Here is an 18,735-nt window from a genome sequence, read left to right as displayed (position 1 = left end):
TTTATGAAGTAGGTAATAGTATCATCATTTTATTTTTAAGGAAACTGAAACTGAGAGAGGTCATGATTTGCTCAGGGTCACACAACTAAGTGGTGTCTCTGTAGGGATTTGAATTGAGATTATCCTGATTTCAGGTCCAGGGCTCTTGCCCACTATCACAATAGAACAATGAAAATAGCTCAGCTCTTTTTTAGATCACCTTAATGTTTATTAAGTGCTTTTCCTTGGTGTAGGTAGCCCAAATTTTATGAATTCCATTTTAAAATAGGAGGAAAGTATGGTTCAGAGATTTTATGACTTGTTTAAGATTAAATCCAGGATTGAGCTTCCAGAACCAATTTTCTTTCAACCATATAGTGTAGCTTCACATGAGAACCTATAATCATGTTCCACCCCTCTTTTTTAAGAGAATTTTCTTGGACAGTTAGGTGGTGCAGTTCTGGAGTCAGGAAAACCTAAGTTCAAATGAGACCTCAGACACTTAATAATTACTTAGCTATGTGAACTTGGGCAAGTCACTTAACCCTATTGCCTTAAATAAATTAAAAGAGAATTTTCTTTAATATGAGACAAATATATATCTGTATATATAATTATGTATATCTAATATGGTATATAGACATATAACATGTAAAATATATTATATATACAGGATATATAAACATTATATTTATGTCTATATTTGTAGATATAAAATAGATGTAGCAACTATGATATAAATCTTGTCTTTTTCTTTTAATTCCTGACCTTTATCTAGCATATTGAAAATTTATAAGGTACTTCTAGAATATTATTTTATTGAATACACAAGCCAAATCTGTGAAGGAGGTGCTAGTATTATTTCCATTTCACGAATCAGGAAACTGAGGTTCAGAGATAGAAATTCATTATCCAAGGTCACACAGCTGTTCTGGGTCAAAAGTAGAATTCTATCCCAGGTAAACTATAATTTTAAATTCATCATATTCTCTCTTCTTCTATTAAGTTACTATTCTCTTTGTATAACTTTTTTTTAAATATAGAAACTCTGTAGAGAGATCATAACAGGTATAAACAAGAACAATAAATATTTTCAAGATGAAACTTAAAACTCAAAAGGGAAATAACAAATTAAATTAAATCTAAGCATATTTTTTTGTAAGGGAAGTATCTGAATAAGCAGAAGCTATCTAATGCAGGAATTTATTTTGCCTGAGTTTTGTGCTTGTAAAAATTTTTCTTGCTTTCCCATTGGGGGGACAAGAGAGAAGTTGAAAATACAATAAAATTGAAAAAAGAAATAAAACTACTTAAATGATAATTTTAGTAAATTGCTAGTTAGGTTTCTAGAAAAATGAACAATTCAGAAAAATTATTTTATTAAAACCAACAAAGAAAATCAGAAAATGTCAGATACAGGACATCCTTTCTTCTTTCCTTTTATGAAACCTGAGCCTAGATTAGTCAGCTGGAGATAAAGTGATTATAAGAAGGAGAAAGCTGTGTGTGTGTGTGGGGGGGAGTCAGGAAAAGTTTTTTTTTCCAAATCTTGGCACATTAGTTGAGAAACTAAGGGTAAATCACTTAATTGTTCTGTGGCTCAGTTTCTTTATTTGTAAAATGAAGTGATTAGATTCAATGACCTCAGATTAATTTCAACTCCAAATCTCTGATCTATGAACTTCCCTAAGTCTCAGTTTGCTCATATGGAAAGTGGGGATAATAATTCCTGTATTAATTTAGCCTAGTGAAATAAGAACTAGCTTTTCAGATAGAAAGACTAGGGTTCAAATTTCCTCGGACAAACAATGACTCAGTGCCTGTGGGCAAATTGCCTAACATCTTAGTGTGTCCTATAGACAATGTTTTAGACTCTAAGTTACATAAAACATCAGGTCTTTATTTGTCATGAGAGTTCCTTATAAGAAAGTTTTTATATCAATGAGACTGTGAGTGTGGCCAACCACAACAACGACAAAAAACAAAACAAACAAACCCTTCAAACCAAAATTTTTGGTTACTTGCAGTGTCTCTTGATGTTCATCCTGCCCCACCTCCCATTCCCTAGGTTGTCATTTACCACCGGTGAATTGGGATAGCAGAGTTTGTGCGTTTGCATGTATGTGAGTATGTGTGTGGAACTTGAAAGAGGTGAATGGTCTGAACAAATGAAAAAAAAATTGACTGTAAAGGAAAAAGCTTAAGTTTGAGAAGAAAGAGAACCCTCTGTTCTATTAGTTGAGTGTTGAGGTAAGTCTTTTTTTTTTCATTGGTATTATTCAAGGACACCCAGAAATGTTATTATATTTTAATTACCAATTCTTTGTGAACTGAACTTACCAAACTTTCTATAGGTAGTACAGTCAAGGTTGACCTATAAGTTCTAGGTTTTGTATGGGATACCTTGCTTCTTGGTATCAGCTACTCTGTTGGTTGGCAAATTGAAGACAAAGCAAGACCTTTAATGGAATTCTTCATGGAATTTCCTCAGGGAATCCTAAAGGTTTATTAGTAGATGTGGTTGCTCATAAAGTAAAATGTGGTACAGAAGGTTATCTTTCCTGAAAATCAAAGAGTGAGAAAGCACCTTAGCACAAAGGTAAAGTCAGGAACACTTCCTGAGTTCAAATCTGGTCTCCAATACTAGCTAAAAGCTATTCCCATTTGCTCTTGACATTATGATGGTCTCGACATGGATACTCTTTGATATAATCAGTGAACATATTGAGGTAATTCTTTCAGCAACATGATATTTACAAAATAAAAACAAAAAATCTTTGGCATTTTTATATAATAAAACTTAATAGACTATAAGACAAAGATAAATTCCATTCCAAATAAGTATAAAACATAAAAGTCTTGAGGATCATACTAATAAAACACACAAAATGCTTATTTTGTTTCAGTAGCAAAATTCTCCTTAAAGAAATAAAGAACAAATTAAATAGCTGGAGGAATGTTCAATTCTCATGTTCGGACCATGCCAATAAAAGAAAAATTAACTTAGAACTCTTTTACTGTACCAATCAAACCATCAAAAGAATTCTTTACAGTTGAAGAGTCATACATGTGGCTGCATGCCACCCACAATCTCTGATATGCTTCCTGAACCAGTTTGAAATGGAATTGAAAATGTTTAACAAAACAAATAAAAATATTAACATCAATATTTTTAAAATTAATATGTGATTCAGAAGGATCCTTATGTATGAAATTTGTAATTGTTTGACATCACTGTCTTACAGAACTAAATAAAATAATATAATTTGAGAAATAAAGGATCTACAATATAAAAAGGAAACTAATGAAAAGAGGGAGGGACAAAGGGAATAGTACTTCCATGTGTCAATCTGTAAAATAAAGCAGCAGTCATCAAAACCACCTAGCATTGGTTTAAAATAGAGAAGTAGATCAATAAAGCAGATTAGACAAAGGAACATCAGAAGTGAATGGAATGTAACAAAACAGTGTTTGATAAACCAGAAAATAACTAACTTGGGGGAAAACTTTACTTGAGAACTGCTAAGAAAAGTACAAAGTGCTTTGGGAGATATAAGATATAGGAACGTCATGTGTCATGTTCCAAAGTAAAATCTTAATTGATATTTGACCTTAATATTGAGGACCAGCTATCAGTAATAAAGATATTCATAAATTCCAATGATGCACAGAGCCAAATACAATGGATAAAAGAGAAATTTTTGATTACACAAAACTGAAAAGCTCAGTCACAAAATTAATCCATCTAAAATAAAAGGAAAAGCAATTAATGGAGAAAAAAATCTGTATCAAATAACTCTGACAAGTTTTGTTATTCAAAATATATGTAGACAAATAAAAGATATATACACATATACTTGATCAATTTGTCTTTTTTTATCTGTCTGTATAGATCATCTTTCTACATACACACACAAACACACACACATATACACAGTCAAAAAACAATCTATAAAAGATTAGTGGTCAATGCATGTGAACAACTTAATCTTGAAAGAATAATTGAAAACAATTAACAATAAAATGAAAGCTCCAAATGACAAATAAGTGAAATAAAAATCAAAACAAACCTAAGGTTTCCTTACACTTATTAAAGATGACAAAACATGAGGGGTTGTGGGAAAATAGGCACAATAGTGCATTTGGTGATGAAGCTGTGACTCATTATAACCATTTTGAATAGAAATTTGGAATTATACAAATAATTTGACCTGTTCCATAACATCTATTATTTTCCTTATGCTCAGATATTATGAACAAGAAGAAAATTTCAACATACAGCAAAATATTTATAGCAGTATATCTCAGTTGAGAAACTGAATCAATGTTCATGATCACATCCATTGCTATAAACAAATTATAGCATATTAATGCTATGGAATATTACTGTGCTATCAGAGACAACAAATATTATGACCACAAAGAAGCATGCAATGAACTGAATCAAGAAAAGTAAGCAGAGTAATACACATACACACACACACACACACACACACACACACACACACAACAATGGAAAGAACAATCATTACAAAACAAAGGTAATATTTTGAAATTACAAAAATTAATCATGGCACCAAAGATGTAATATGAGAGAAAACTTCTACTTCGCTTCTTTGTCAAAAAAAGAAGTTCTATGGATATAGTAAATTGCATCTGTTTTCAGACTTTTTCTATAATTATTTTACTCATTTTTCCCTTAAATGTTTTTTAAAGATAGCTCTCTGGGAAGGAAGAAAGGTAAAATAATAAAAGAAATTTTGTTGATAAACAAGACAAAAGATATCAATAAGTCATCTTAAAACACTAGAAAACAGTATTGAAGAATAATAAGTTAGATCAGTCAATCAAGAAGCATTGCATTTCTACTATATTCTAGATTAGAAGTATAAAGCATAAATAAAAATGTGCTGATTGCAGAGTTCACATTCTATCAGGTTAATAATATTTACACTTAATTTTATATAAAAATACATAATAAAAAATTAAGGTAACTTGGTAAGGAAGGGATTTTGAAGCACAGGGAATTGAGAAATACTTCCTGTAAGTAGAAGAGATTGAGGTGAGCTTTAAAGGAATCAAAGGACTATAAAAGATAGAACTAAGAAAGGAGAGCATTTAAGAGACAGGAGAGAGGGAGATGGAAGCTAGAATGCCATTAAAGGAATTTTATCGTTCTGAAAAACTCTGAAGGTATATAATTACAGTTACACATCTGTCAATTATTCAGGGAGTGTAAACTGTGTAACTCATGTTTGTATTTAACTGTTATTTGGGAATTGATTATTCTGGTAGATAGTAAGGGTCAAACAGGTTTGAATCTGCCAGAAATATTCTCATTCACATCTGATTAAATTACATTTCTGTGATGTTTGCTCTCCCCACTCTGCCCTGATCTTTACCATTTTCTCCTCAGAAACAGAAGACCTGTGGCAGTTTTGAAAAGGAGACTATTCCTTAGGACTTGGACAATGAATTCTCCTGAACTCTGGAACCCACCAGAAGTGCAATATTGCTTTGACTTTGTTAACAATTCATGTCCTAGACATGTAAGACCTGCAGTTAGTGTATGGGTAATGTACATGGTCATGATAGGTGCCATAGTGATGACAATGCTTGGAAATTTGGTGGTCATCATCTCCATCTCCCACTTCAAGCAGCTCCACTCTCCAACCAACTTCTTGATCCTATCCATGGCAACAACTGACTTTTTGCTCAGCTGTGTGGTGATGCCCTTCAGCATGATCAGATCCATTGAAGCCTGTTGGTATTTTGGAAGGCTTTTCTGTAGAGTACACAGTTGTTGTGACATCATGCTTTGCACCACTTCCATTTTCCATCTGTGTTTTGTCTCAGTGGACCGCTACTATGCAGTGTGTGACCCTTTACATTATGTCACCAAAATCACCATCCCAGTGATACAGGTCTTTTTGTTCATCAGCTGGTCTGTCCCAATCTTCTTTGCCTTTGGTCTTGTTTTCTCTGAGTTAAATGTCATTGGTGCTGAAGATTTTGTGGCAGCAATTGATTGTGAGGGTCTCTGTGTGCTAATATTTAACAAACTCTGGGGAGTACTGGCCTCCTTCATTGCTTTCTTTCTCCCTGGTACAGTAATGGTTGGTATTTACATACACATATTTTCTGTAGCTAGGAAACATGCCAAGCAGATTGATACCCTTCCAAATTTGAAGGGTGGAGAAGCCAAAACAAAAGCCTCATCAAAAAAAGAGAGCAAGGCCACCAAAACTTCGAGTATAGTCATGGGGGTTTTTGTGCTATGTTGGCTGCCATTTTTTGTCCTAACTATCACAGATCCCTTCATTAACTTCACCACCCCTGAGGACCTTTACAATGCTTTCCTCTGGTTGGGTTACTTCAATTCCACCTTCAATCCAATAATTTATGGGATGTTTTATCCTTGGTTCCGTAAAGCATTTAAACTGATTGTGACTGGAATGATCTTCCGACCAGATTCATCTACTCTCAGTTTGTTTCCTTCACATGCTTAAGCAATGCAACTATTCCCATGATGTTTCTTTGAAGACACTCATTGCTCCTTGTGGATAGAGGGGCAGGATAAATTCCCACCATCCAGGAGTCAATATTTGTCTATCATGTGCCTTTAGAAAATACTATACAGTAGCTCAGAAATACCAAAGAGTTACCAAAGAATATCAGAATTGAAAGGGATTTAAAAATCCATCAATCCTAATTCCTATCTTTCTCTACTCCTCTAGTTTGAAGGTGAAACCCAGAGAAGATAAGTCATGTGCCTAGTGCAGAACTTCTGGTGAAGGGCAGAGTCAGATTTAGAGTCTGCTTCTGAGTCCCAACAAGCCAGTGAGTGTTCTTTCCAGAAGACCAACTTTGTTGCCTGTCTTCAACTAGGCTGTTCTCTTGAGTTGGTTGAGTAAGTATACAAGTCCAGTGTCCAGTAAGTGATGACTGACTTCTTGAGTTCTAGAAAAGTCTCCATTATTTTATGAACTCTATCACTCTTATTACAAAAGACTCCCATCCTCAAATTCTATTTGAGACATTCATTTGTCCCCCATTAAAAAGCAAGGCACAACTTATACTTGGGAGAATGTGAAACACACTAGAGATTACCTAGCTTTAGTGTTTTATTGGATGGACATAAAAGAGTGCAGAGAGTTTAAGCTACATAGCTATAAATGGTAAGGCCATAACTAAAACTGAAGGTTTGTCCCCAAACTGTTTATATTTTCATATCAGTGAGATGCTTAGACTCTTTCCTTAGAAGAAAATTGGACCTGAGAAAGACAAAGTGTGCTTATAAACGACTGGGATGGACTTTTATATAGGAGAGGCCAATTTGGAGGAAAGGACAAAAGTAGAAGCTGAATGCCCTTACTTCCAAATTTACTCGGAGGCAAATAACTCAGCGAGCAAGGTTTCTCACAATGAAATCTCCTGAGATTGTGAATACTATGATACAGCTATTTTATTAAATATAAGAGTGGTTTGTATTTGCAATTTATTTGCAAATGTAAAGGGTTGATTTGTTGTAGTCTATTTGTACATCTGGATTGATCTGTGTAGAAGATGGAACCCCAGGGGAAAGATAGGAAAATCTGGATGCCAAATTTTCACTTGCTAACTTTTAGGACAGTGTTGTGGGTATATAAATATACATATATCTTATCTTCCCTATAAGATTGCATGCTCTTTTAATCATTTGTTTTTCTCCTTTTATCACTAATTTCTCCTTTTCTCCTTTTAGCACTAATTTCTCTGAGGTACCTTATTTGTGCCTGTACCTCAAGGCTTTGTCCTTGGCTCTCTTTTCTGCACTTTCTTCCCATAATTTCTGTTTAATCCTTTATTTCAATATTCTTTACAAATGAATTCTAAATTTATAATCTCCCACTCTGATCTCTCTCCTAAGTTTTAAATCCTCATTTCTAACTTTGAACCAGTACCACAGATTCAATAAGATTAAGAAATAAATCTGTATCTTTGGACTTCCCATTTTTCTTTTAATGATCCTATCATTTTTCCAGTTTCTCAGATTTAAAACATGAGAGTCATCTTTCAGTGAGAGTTATCAAATTCTGTTGATTATTCCTTCCAAGAATCCCTTTTTCCTTTCCAGGGTCCCTGATCACACTCTAGTTTAGGCTTTTATTAACTTTTGCATGGACTTTTTCATCCCCACTTCACTCTGCTATGAGAATAATCCCTTGAACCAATACATGCATCATATTATTGGCTTCTGAAATCACCATCAATAACTCATCAATAAACCTCAAATACATGATATTTGAGGCCCCCACTCCACTACAGAGGTAGTGATCTACTTTTCTAATCAAATTTTTCACCTCTTCATATACTGTCTGTCCTCAGTCAATCATTCTTTGTTCTCCAGAAACTATTTATACAATCTGTCTTTCATTTCTGTCATTCTATTTGTAGAATATTCTCTCATTGAACCTATAAAAAAATCCTTCCAGGCCCATCAAAAATGCTACTTCTACCATGAAACCTTCCTTAATGTTTCCCAGCTAACTAAGTCCTTCTTCTTCTGAGTGCTAACAACAATTTGTAACTCTCTTATGGAACTTTTGATAGATTTTTACCATCATAACTTATATACAGAAATCAGACTGAATTAGTTAATCAGTTTCTATGAAACTGCAATATGCTCAGAATTGTGCTAATAAATGGATGAGGAACCTTATTATAATGGAAATATGAAACCTAAAGAAGGACCCAGTTCAACCACATAAACCCTGGAAAACATTTGAAAGGGAAGCTAAAGAAAAGGATGATGATATTTGTCCTTTGTTCTTGAAGAAGACTATAACATCAGGGAGGTAATGCCAGGACGAGCACATGAGTGGGGGGGGTGATGTGCTTCCAGTCTCAGATGTGCTTCCAGAGTCATCTGGGTTCAGGGGTCAGATATGGATCAGTACCATTGGAGATGGTTCTAGATGCAAGGCAATCAGGATAAAGTGTCTTGCCTAAAGTCACATAGCTAGCTAGTAAAGGGCAAGTGTTTGAGATTGGATTCTAACTCCTCATCCTCCTGACTCCAAGGTCAGTGCTCTATCTACTGTGCAACCTAGCTGAAAAATAAAAGAAAATCAAAGGGGAAGAGTTTTTTCATTCAAGCTATTATACAAAATATTAGACAGGAGCCAGTTGAGCTAGAAAAAAAGTTCTTCATAAATCACTCTGAAACCATTGTTCTGAAGTAGGTATTTTGAAACAAGTGGGACTTCTAGTAATTGCCATTTTCTTGTGTACTGACTAATAGTCATCTAGTTCTGTATCTGGTTTCTCTCTGTATTGGAAACAGAGCTTGTCCTCATAGGTTTCCACAGAAGGAGAGATGGAACCTTGCCTTGAATTTCCAAGAGTACTGGGAACCACATCAGATAACTACGGTTGGATATATATATATATATATATATATATATATATATATATATATACACATATATATATATACACATATATATATATATATTTATATATGTAAGCAGAAGAAGACACCAACAAAATGGAGAAACTCTATTGATTAAGAAAAGCCCAAGTGAAAAGCATAAGATGAGAGAAAATCCACAAAATGTATGAAAGACTTTATGACAAAAAATTTGACTTGGCTACAAGGACTATAAGAAATTCTAGAAGAAATGAAAGTTATTGTAAGTTATTGAGGGGAAGAATGAAGAAAAGGAGAGCAGGTTATAACAAAGCTAACAGAGATCAAAGACCACATGAGTAAATAAGGAATATGAGATTAAAGTGAAATTATTGCAAAGAAGAAAGTATTAGGTACCTATTATTTTAAAGGAGGTAACTAGGGGTACAGTGGATATAGTGCTGGGTCTGAAGTCAAGAAGTCTCATCTTCCTGAGTTCAAATCTAGCCTCAGGTAATTACTAGCTATGTGATCCTAGGCAAGCCACTTAACTCTGTTTGCCTCAGTTTCCTTGTTTGCATCATATGAACTGATGGATATCAATGCAAACCACTTCAGTATCTTTGGCAAAAAAAACTCCAAATGGGATCACAAAAAGTCAGACAAAATTGAAATAATTAAAGAATACCTGTTTAATAAAATAACAAAACTGATCTGAAAAACAAGTCAAGAGGAGAAATGTTCCTTTAGAATCATCCTGTCTTCAAGAATCATCAAGAGAATTAATGAAAAAAGAAAAACACACACAGAGAGCATAAGAACTTGTTTCTGTTTTTATTTTTAAGGGAAAATATAAAAGGGGAAAAGGGATACACTAAGGGAAAAATGAAGGGGAAGAGCTTACTATCAGAGCAAGGGTATATAGGTATGGATGGAATGAGGGGAATAGACAACTTTTTCTGTTTAAGACAATTATTGAACACACACACACAAAGATATTGATAGAGAAATTGTTACACTCAACAGGAAAACAGGAGGGTACAGGGAGATGAGAATATAAGAGTCATGATGGAATAGACAAAAGCAAAACAAATTTTAGCTTCTGAACAGTGGATCATAAAGGGATAAAGGACCAAATTCAGAGGATTGGGTTTTGGACTTGGTAAATAGGGAGTGAACAGAAGAATATGAATGTAGACCCTTCATTTTACAGATTGTTCATTTTTATCAGATTTCTTATTATTTGGCTTTGTTTGCTTTGTAAAAAGTATTACTAGACACTGAGAGAGAACAAAATATAAGGGATAATGAGGGAGAGTAATATTCAATTGAAAGCTATAAAAATGAACGTAAATGAGATGAAAATCATTTATAAAACAGAGGTTAGCAAAATGAATTAGAAAATAGAATAATACAACAATGTGAAACTGAACTCTCAAGTCATGAACTGTGTATATTCTTTGAACTGCAATACTATTATCAGGTATATATGCAATTAATGTCAAAGATTCAGAGAAAGGACCTATATGTAAAAAAATGTTTGATTTATGGTAGCTCTTTTTGTAGAAGCAAAGTATTGGAAACAAAGTGAGTGTCCATTAATTGAAGAATGAGAGATGAAATCATGGTATGTAATGGAATGTTATTGTTCCATAAGAAATGATGAAAGGGCCAGATTCAGAGAAACTTATAAAGTCTTGTATTAACAGATGCATGGTGAAGTCTACAGAACAAGGAACATTTCTTTCAATCACAACAATATTACAAAGTAATCACTCTGAAAGACATAAAAAACCATGACAGAGAAAATGGTTGTCATGACCCCAGAAGTCTGGTCATACTTCTTACCTCTTAGCAGAGATATAATGAACTAGAGGTATAAGGTGAGACAAGCATTTTCAGATTCCTTTATTTAGTTTAGCTGTGCTTATTTGTTTCAAGGATAAGCTTCCTTTTTTGAGTGGGTAGCAGAGTTGTAAGGGATTAGGGGAAGATAGTGATAGTGATACCAAAAAGAAAGAACAGGAATGTGAACCATTGAAAATACAAAGAAAAGAGCAGATGGAAGTTCAGAAGGAGATGCAAACAAGCAGTGTTAGAACCAACATGTGAAAATTTTAAGTATACTCTTAAGAGCTATACATATTGGAGATTCACAGTTATATGTCCAATATTTTCCTTAAAAATTTTTGCATTTTTGATGTTCTTAAAGTTCATATTAGTAAATACAATAATTTTTAAATATTTATGAAAAAGGATGATTAATGAATGTTTAAAAGGTTTCATAAACTATGCCCCTTAGAAGGAGGAACAATCAAACTTTCCAAATTTAGTCAACTCTTGACTCCTTTCTCCCTCACCCATTCCTCCCTCCTTCATATGTACTCAATTTCCTAGTCTTACTGATTCAGTCTTTATAATAACTCTCCTATATGTTTATTCTCTCTATTCACTCTCCACTTTAGTTCATAAAGTCTCTGCTGGACTTTTGTAGTAGATTCCTAATTGTCTCTTGTTTTCTGCTTCAAGCTACTTCTCTTCAATCTTTATTTACTTAGCTGCCAAATTGATATTTCTAAAACAGAACTCTGGCCATATCTTTCCCTTTCCTCAAAAATTTCTTTATCATCTAAAATCTCTTGGATATAAAGTAATTCAAAGTGCTCAGTCTAGATCTTACCTCCTCAGTTTGGCATTACCATTTTGGTCTTATAGCAGATTATTTCCCTTACCCAAATTTCTATTCCAAGAAAAAAGGCCTACTACCTTCTATCTCCCAACACTGTACCTTTTCACTAGTGGTTCTTGTCTTTCTCCTCATCTTAAACATTTGGAATTCCTAGCTTCCTTCAAAACATAGCTCAGATAGCATCTTCTTCATATGACTATTCTTCATTCCCTCTCCTGTCCCATTCCAGCTTACTACCCCCCCCCACCAAGTAGTAATATGCTCTCCTTGAAATTTGCTTGTGAATATAAAAGACTTTTCAATTTGCTTCCCCATGGATAGGGAAAGGGTCTAAGTTTTCAGTGGAAATATAGGATATATTATATGAGAAAGCCAGAGATAAAGACATGCAGTCTCACGTGTGGGTGTACATACACACAGAGCAAGATAGATAAAGTCAGGAGAGAGAGGAGGTCAGAGACAGAAGATAGGTTTAAATCTTACCTCTGACATTCACATAGTGAATGTTAAAAAGTCACTATATTTGTAATCCTCTATGTCTTCATTTGTAAAATAGGTATAATAATATCTACAGTATCTAGCTCACACAATTGTTATTCAGTTCAAAGGAGATGAGTATTATGTAAATGTCAATTATTTATATTAACTTAAATCAGTAGTCTATGCATGGCAAGATAAAGAAAATAATTTAATGAACCAAATTTGCTCATTTGTTTCTGTTTTCAATAATTACTAGTTAAACTCTACAGTAGGTTTTGAGGGAGTTTGAAAAGGTAAATCAAATAGATCCTTTAATGTTTAACTAAGTATCCCCATATTTGGTACCAAGTGGGGTAAATCATGATGTTGCTATGGTTGCCTTTTTTGTCTTTTTCTATTGCTCATGAATCCTGGGGCTTATGTCTCCCCCTTCTGTTGCCAGTGTAGATAGTCTTGGACCAACTTCAAAGAAGCAACCCTTAGGGAGCTGGAAAAAATCTCTTCATTCAGCTGTGTCTTGAGAATTGTTAAAGCATACACCTGTCCGAGATAGGCCAGGAGAGAGGAGGAGACTCCCCATGGACCCATCAGTCAGAGGTATTTACATAGTATCTAGACTGAATATAATGACCTGACTTAGAAGGGGCCCAATCTCCATAAATCAGAACCAGCAGATATTCTAGTGACTCTTCATGAAGTCTTTCCCAGGGTGAGCAGGTTGGAGAACAATGAAGTGAGACAATCTTTGTAATGGTAATGTATTTGATAAGTAATATTCCAAGTCAATTCGAACTTCTAAATCATTGGGACTATGAGCATTTTTAAATGACAGAGCAAAATACAGGATCAAGAAGACTACTATATTATATATATCATATATGTTATATATAATATATTATATCTTCTATATATAATATTATTTATACAATTATTCCAGAAAGGGAAAAAATAAATTCAGTTTAAACGTGCAGAAATGAATACATTATTTAAATTTCAGTGCCAGATTCTATCCCTTCTACCTCCCCCATCCCATGAAAAAGCAAGAAAAACAAATCAATGAATGTATGATAAATTTACTTTGGAAAATTAAATCTTATGCAATTGAATCAACACAGTAATCAGGTATTTAGCATGTTAACTGCTTAATAAAAAATAGAATATTTGAAAAAAATATAAACTTTAAGTTTTATAGAATTCCAGAAATCAATCTAGCAGCTCCTTAGCACATATGACTGATTAATAAAATTAGAATATTTGAAAAAACTGCTTTCCAAACCTTAAAATTACTTTTTAAAATTAATATTATCACTAATATTACAACCACTAAATGTGGCTATAAAAGTCACTAGTCTATCTATCCTAAATATATATAATATATATATATATATATATATATACTATATAATGATATATGTATATCATTAACTGAAACACCACAGTACTAAAAAGAGCCAATTTTAAGTCTCAAAATTTTTCTATCTAATTGAACTGTTTTTTCCTTTACCTAATATCACTTCAGAAATCAAATTCTTATGTTAATTTCTTCCCAGAAAATGCTGAGCTATTGGTAGGGTATGGGAGGAGAAAGAGTATAAATGAAATAAACAATCAGATTACTCTATGAGAAATCCAAAAGCATTTCTAACTGATTTCTCACAAATTTAGATTATGTTATTGAATTTTGGTATTTAGTTGTCATTTTTATTAGACAAAAATGGACAGTGGAAAGTGTATTAGATTTGGAAGTGGAAGATCACAGACCTAGGACCTATCTCAGAGGCCATATAAGCAAAGTCTTTTATTTAGAACTGAGGAAACTGAAGCTAAGGGAAATTATTCTCCATTGATTTCTTGCCCTTCAACATGATCAAACCCATTGAAGCCTGTTGCTATTTTGGAAGGGTCTTTTACAAAATACACAGTTGTTTTGATATCATAGTTAGTACCACCTCTATTTTCCATCTGTGTTTCATCTCAGTGGACTACTACTATACAGTGTGTGACCCTTTACACTGTTGTCACCAAAATCACCATCCAAGTGATTCAGGTCTTTTTGTTCATCAGCTGGTTTGTCCCAATCCTCTTTGCTTTTAGCCTGGTAATTGACTGTGAGGGTCTATGTGCACTAATATTTAGCAAATTCTGGGGGACATTGACATCCTTCAAATCTTTTTTTCCCTTCCTGATAACAGTAATGGTGAGAGTTTACATACATCTGTTTTCTTTAGCCAAACATTCCGTAGCCAAAAATGTCAAGCAGACTTATACTCTTCCTAATTAGTAGGCCCAAGGAAGTCAGAGAGAGAGTTTTGTTCAAGAGAGAAAGCAAGGCCACCAAAAACTGAATATCATCATGGGAATGTCTATACTGTCTTGGTTGCCATTTTTTTTGTCCTCATAATCACAGATCCTTATATTAATTTCATCACACCTGAAGATCTATACAATGCCTTCAGCTGGCTGGGCTTCTTCAATTCCACTTTCAATCCAATCATTTATGGGAGGTTTTATCCTTGGTTTTGTAAGATGTTTAAAATGATTGTAACTGGAATGATCTTTCACCCAGACTCATCTACCCTCAGTCTGGTGCTGTCCCCTGCTCATGCTTATGTGATACACAAATTTCCCCATAATTCTTCTCTGATGAAAATCATTGCCCCATGTAGGTAGAAGGGCAGGTTAAATATTACTACTCTTTCCTGCAATGGTCTTTTACTTGCTTTTATTGCCTATAAGAAAAATTGTACACTATCTCAAAACTACCAGAGTTTCCATAGAATATCAGAACTGGAAGGTTCTTTTTAAAATAACTGGTCAAATCTTCTCCTTACTTTCCCCTTTCTCCTCGTCTTCTCCTCTGAAGATGAGGTCCAGGAAAAGAAGTGATATGATCAGGTCTGAACTGCTTGCTTGTGGCGGAGACAGGTCAAGAAGATAAATATCCTGATTTCTAACCATTCTATTGTACATTGCTGTCTCTTCAGTGGACTGATCTTTTGAGTAGGCAAAGTAAATATCCAATGATGTGATATGATTTTGGGAGTTTTGGAAAGGTCCCTCTCCTTTCTAATACATTCTACCACTCTTTTATTCCACAGGACTCCCCTATTCTCAAATCGCAGAATTAGATATTCACCTGCTTGGTTTACGTCAAACAATGACTTTGTCCCCTTTTAAAACACAGTTAAGGACAGGTAGGTGTGGCAGTGGATAGAGCACCAGCCCTGGAGTCAGGAGGACCTGAGTTCAAATCCAGTCTCAGTCACCCAATACTTAACTGTGTGACCATGGGCAGGTTACTTACCCCATCGCCTTCCTAAGCTCCCCCCACAAAAAGTCAATACATACAGTTAGACAAACTTTCAGAGTTTACCTTGGTTCCCCTTACCCCCATCCCATTCTTTTTTCTTTTTGAAAGATGAAGAAACAAAATATAGTAAATCTAAGTTAGATAGTAAATAGATTCAAGTCAAAACCTCAGAGTTCCTTGAGATACCTTGAGTGAAGGAAAGGAGAAAATGGATGCTAGGGGTCTCTACTTCCCGGTTTGTTCTTAGACTGGCCAAGTCTGATTCCAAGATATTTTGAAATTTTTCTCCAGAGAAACTCTCCTGAAGTTCTGAAAGTTCTGATAGCATATTGTATTGAATGCAAAAGAATGGTTGATTTTACTCATAGCTGAGTTTTGGGATAATTAAGGTAGTCCAGGTAAAAACACTGGACCATTTTGGATATAAGTTCTCTCTTGCTAAATTGTATAAATGATTTGAGCACATATTTTCTCTCCTACTATATTATAAGCTCATAATAATAATAATAATCCCTCTGATCACTTTACTCAGTTTTTTTTGCTTTCACTTTCATTAATCTTCTATTCTGGTTTTCATTTGTCAATGCACCTCAAGGCTTTGAACATAGTTTCTTAAATGTTTTCTAAATTGTTTTTCCTGTGGAAACTTATCCAGTCCCACAGTTTCTACATCTGCCTCTGAGAATAAAATTAATTAACTTCAGTATGATCTCTTTTCTTAGTTCAGGCGCCCAACAACAAAAGGATATCCAACCAATATACCAAATTCAACATTTCTAAAACATCCAAACATTTCTTGACCTACTTTTTCTTCTAATAGCATACTTGTGTGTGTATAAAATGATTATTTTCATTTTAGGTTTTTGATTAACTTTTTTCTGGGCTATTGTAACATCAAAAAAATTAATGGTATACTAGGCACAAGTCTAACAAAAACAATTTATATTCTTTTGACATCATCTTAAATCCAATCATTTCTAGTTTAGAGTGAAAAATGTCCAAAAGGACATTCCCTCATGGCCTTGTACATGTCTCTCTTACAGGACATTTTAAAGTAATATTTATAGAAATCTTGAACAAATAAATATTATCTTACAATATGACAAAAACCTGACATAGCTTGGTAAGCAAAAGTTAACATTTTGCTTCTGCAGTCCAGAACTCAATTTTAGGGAATTATTCTCCTAAAATCACTCAATTCCTTAAAGACCTTTCCTTTCAAGGCTGCCCAATCCCTTACCACTGAAGGAATCATGAGACTTCCTCTCTTTGGTCTGTAGCCTTATCTTTCCTGAGGAAGGCAATGGGTAATCTTGGCTTAACAAGGGGTCCTAAGTCTATCAACTTTCTTTCATTTTCAGACCCTTAGTTTTTGCTCGATCTAAAAGAAAGGTGTCAATACTATGGAAAAAGGAGGAAAAGAATTCTAGAGAGAGGGATTTGTTTGCTCAGAAACCTACTTAATTCCTTATAATTTTTTTTCCTTCAGAGAAGTCTGAAAAGAATTTCAGTTGGAAGTTTTTATTTTAGGAGAACCTTTTTATTTCAGCTGAACTGAAAAGGCACTTTACACATACACACACACACACACACACACACACACATATATAGATAGATAGATACACATACAAATATGTGTATATATACATATACATACATATATACATTTGTATGATTTCTACAACAATGTATTTTAACTGGTCTGCTAGATTCCTGTTGCTGCCCTCTCATCAATCTATACTCCATACTGCTATAACAGCAATCCTAAGAAATACTTCTACCATCATCATCATCATAGCATACTCTAAAGATGGTTTTAGGTTTGCAAAGCACTTTAAATATGACTTCACTTTGTCCTCACAACAACCCTGAAAGGCAGATACTATCATTATACCCATTTTATTGATGAGGACACTGAGTTTGGGAGTAATTTTCCTAGGGTCATAATAACTAGTAAGTGTCTGAAGGTTGAATCTGAATTCAGATCTCCTTGAATTCAAGGCCATTATCCATCCATTGTGTTAGCCTGTTGTTTATTTAAATCCCTTGATCAACCAGTTTCAATTACCTCCTGTTCTTTTGGCACTTGATAACCCATCTCCTCCCTTATCTTCCTTCACCCTTTACTCAGGACCTAACTGATTTTGTAATCCACTATTCCCCTTTGCACATTTTGTGTCTCAGCCAAACTCAATCACTTTTCATTTTACAACAATGCTTCTTAACTTTCAGGACTCTCCTTGGAATATCTTCCACCCATCTATACCTGATTTCAGGACTATCACATGTACTAAGCAATCATTATTCAGGGGTTGCGGCTGTATCTTATTTGTGTCCTACAAGTCATCAAACAATGACTCAGAGACTTTATAAACATTCTGAAGTATCTCATCACTCATATATCAAAGAAATAATAAATTATATTCTGTTTAGTTTTTGTATCATGGAATCACATGTATATATTTTAAGCTAGAATTAGTGAATGAATGAATAAATAGCTGAAAATTAATGGACAAGTCTAGAATCATCTAGAAGGCCTAGCATCCTGATTCCCACACTATATATGTTCTCACTTCGTCTTCCTAAGGAACTAGATTGCACAAATATTACCATTCCCAAATTGTGGATAAGGAAGTAGACTCAGTGAGTTTCATTTTTTTCTTTATGGTTACATAGCCAGCAGAAATAGGCCAAGAATCTATATCATAGGGTTATTACAATTAAATCTGAAAGGTGCTTCCAGAAATAATAGTCACAAATCACTTCTGATTTCTAGTGTTCTTCCTCTTTGCTAATTGTCATCATTTCTCTTTGTTAGGAACCACCTTCCAATAAAAATCCTGCCTCACACAACATTTCAATTTCAAGTAGTATCTGAAATGGAAA

General features: G+C 34.1%; 1 protein-coding gene and 1 pseudogene across 1 annotated transcript; both read left to right on the top strand.

Moving 5' to 3' along the window:
* The first annotated feature begins 5,450 nt into the window (after nucleotides 1-5,450).
* Nucleotides 5,451-6,488, top strand: LOC141489916 (trace amine-associated receptor 4-like). The gene has a single exon (XM_074190267.1). It carries the CDS (start codon nucleotides 5,451-5,453, stop codon nucleotides 6,486-6,488), a length of 1,038 nt encoding a protein of 345 aa, XP_074046368.1.
* Nucleotides 6,489-13,117: 6,629 nt separating this feature from the next.
* LOC141489397 (trace amine-associated receptor 4-like) lies at nucleotides 13,118-15,209 on the top strand (annotated as a pseudogene).
* Nucleotides 15,210-18,735: the final 3,526 nt, after the last annotated feature.

This window comes from Macrotis lagotis, chromosome 5 (assembly GCF_037893015.1).
Source record: "Macrotis lagotis isolate mMagLag1 chromosome 5, bilby.v1.9.chrom.fasta, whole genome shotgun sequence".
Lineage (NCBI taxonomy): Eukaryota > Metazoa > Chordata > Mammalia > Peramelemorphia > Peramelidae > Macrotis > Macrotis lagotis.
Note: the sequence above shows the minus strand (reverse complement) of the source record. Positions and strands in the feature narration are given on the sequence as shown.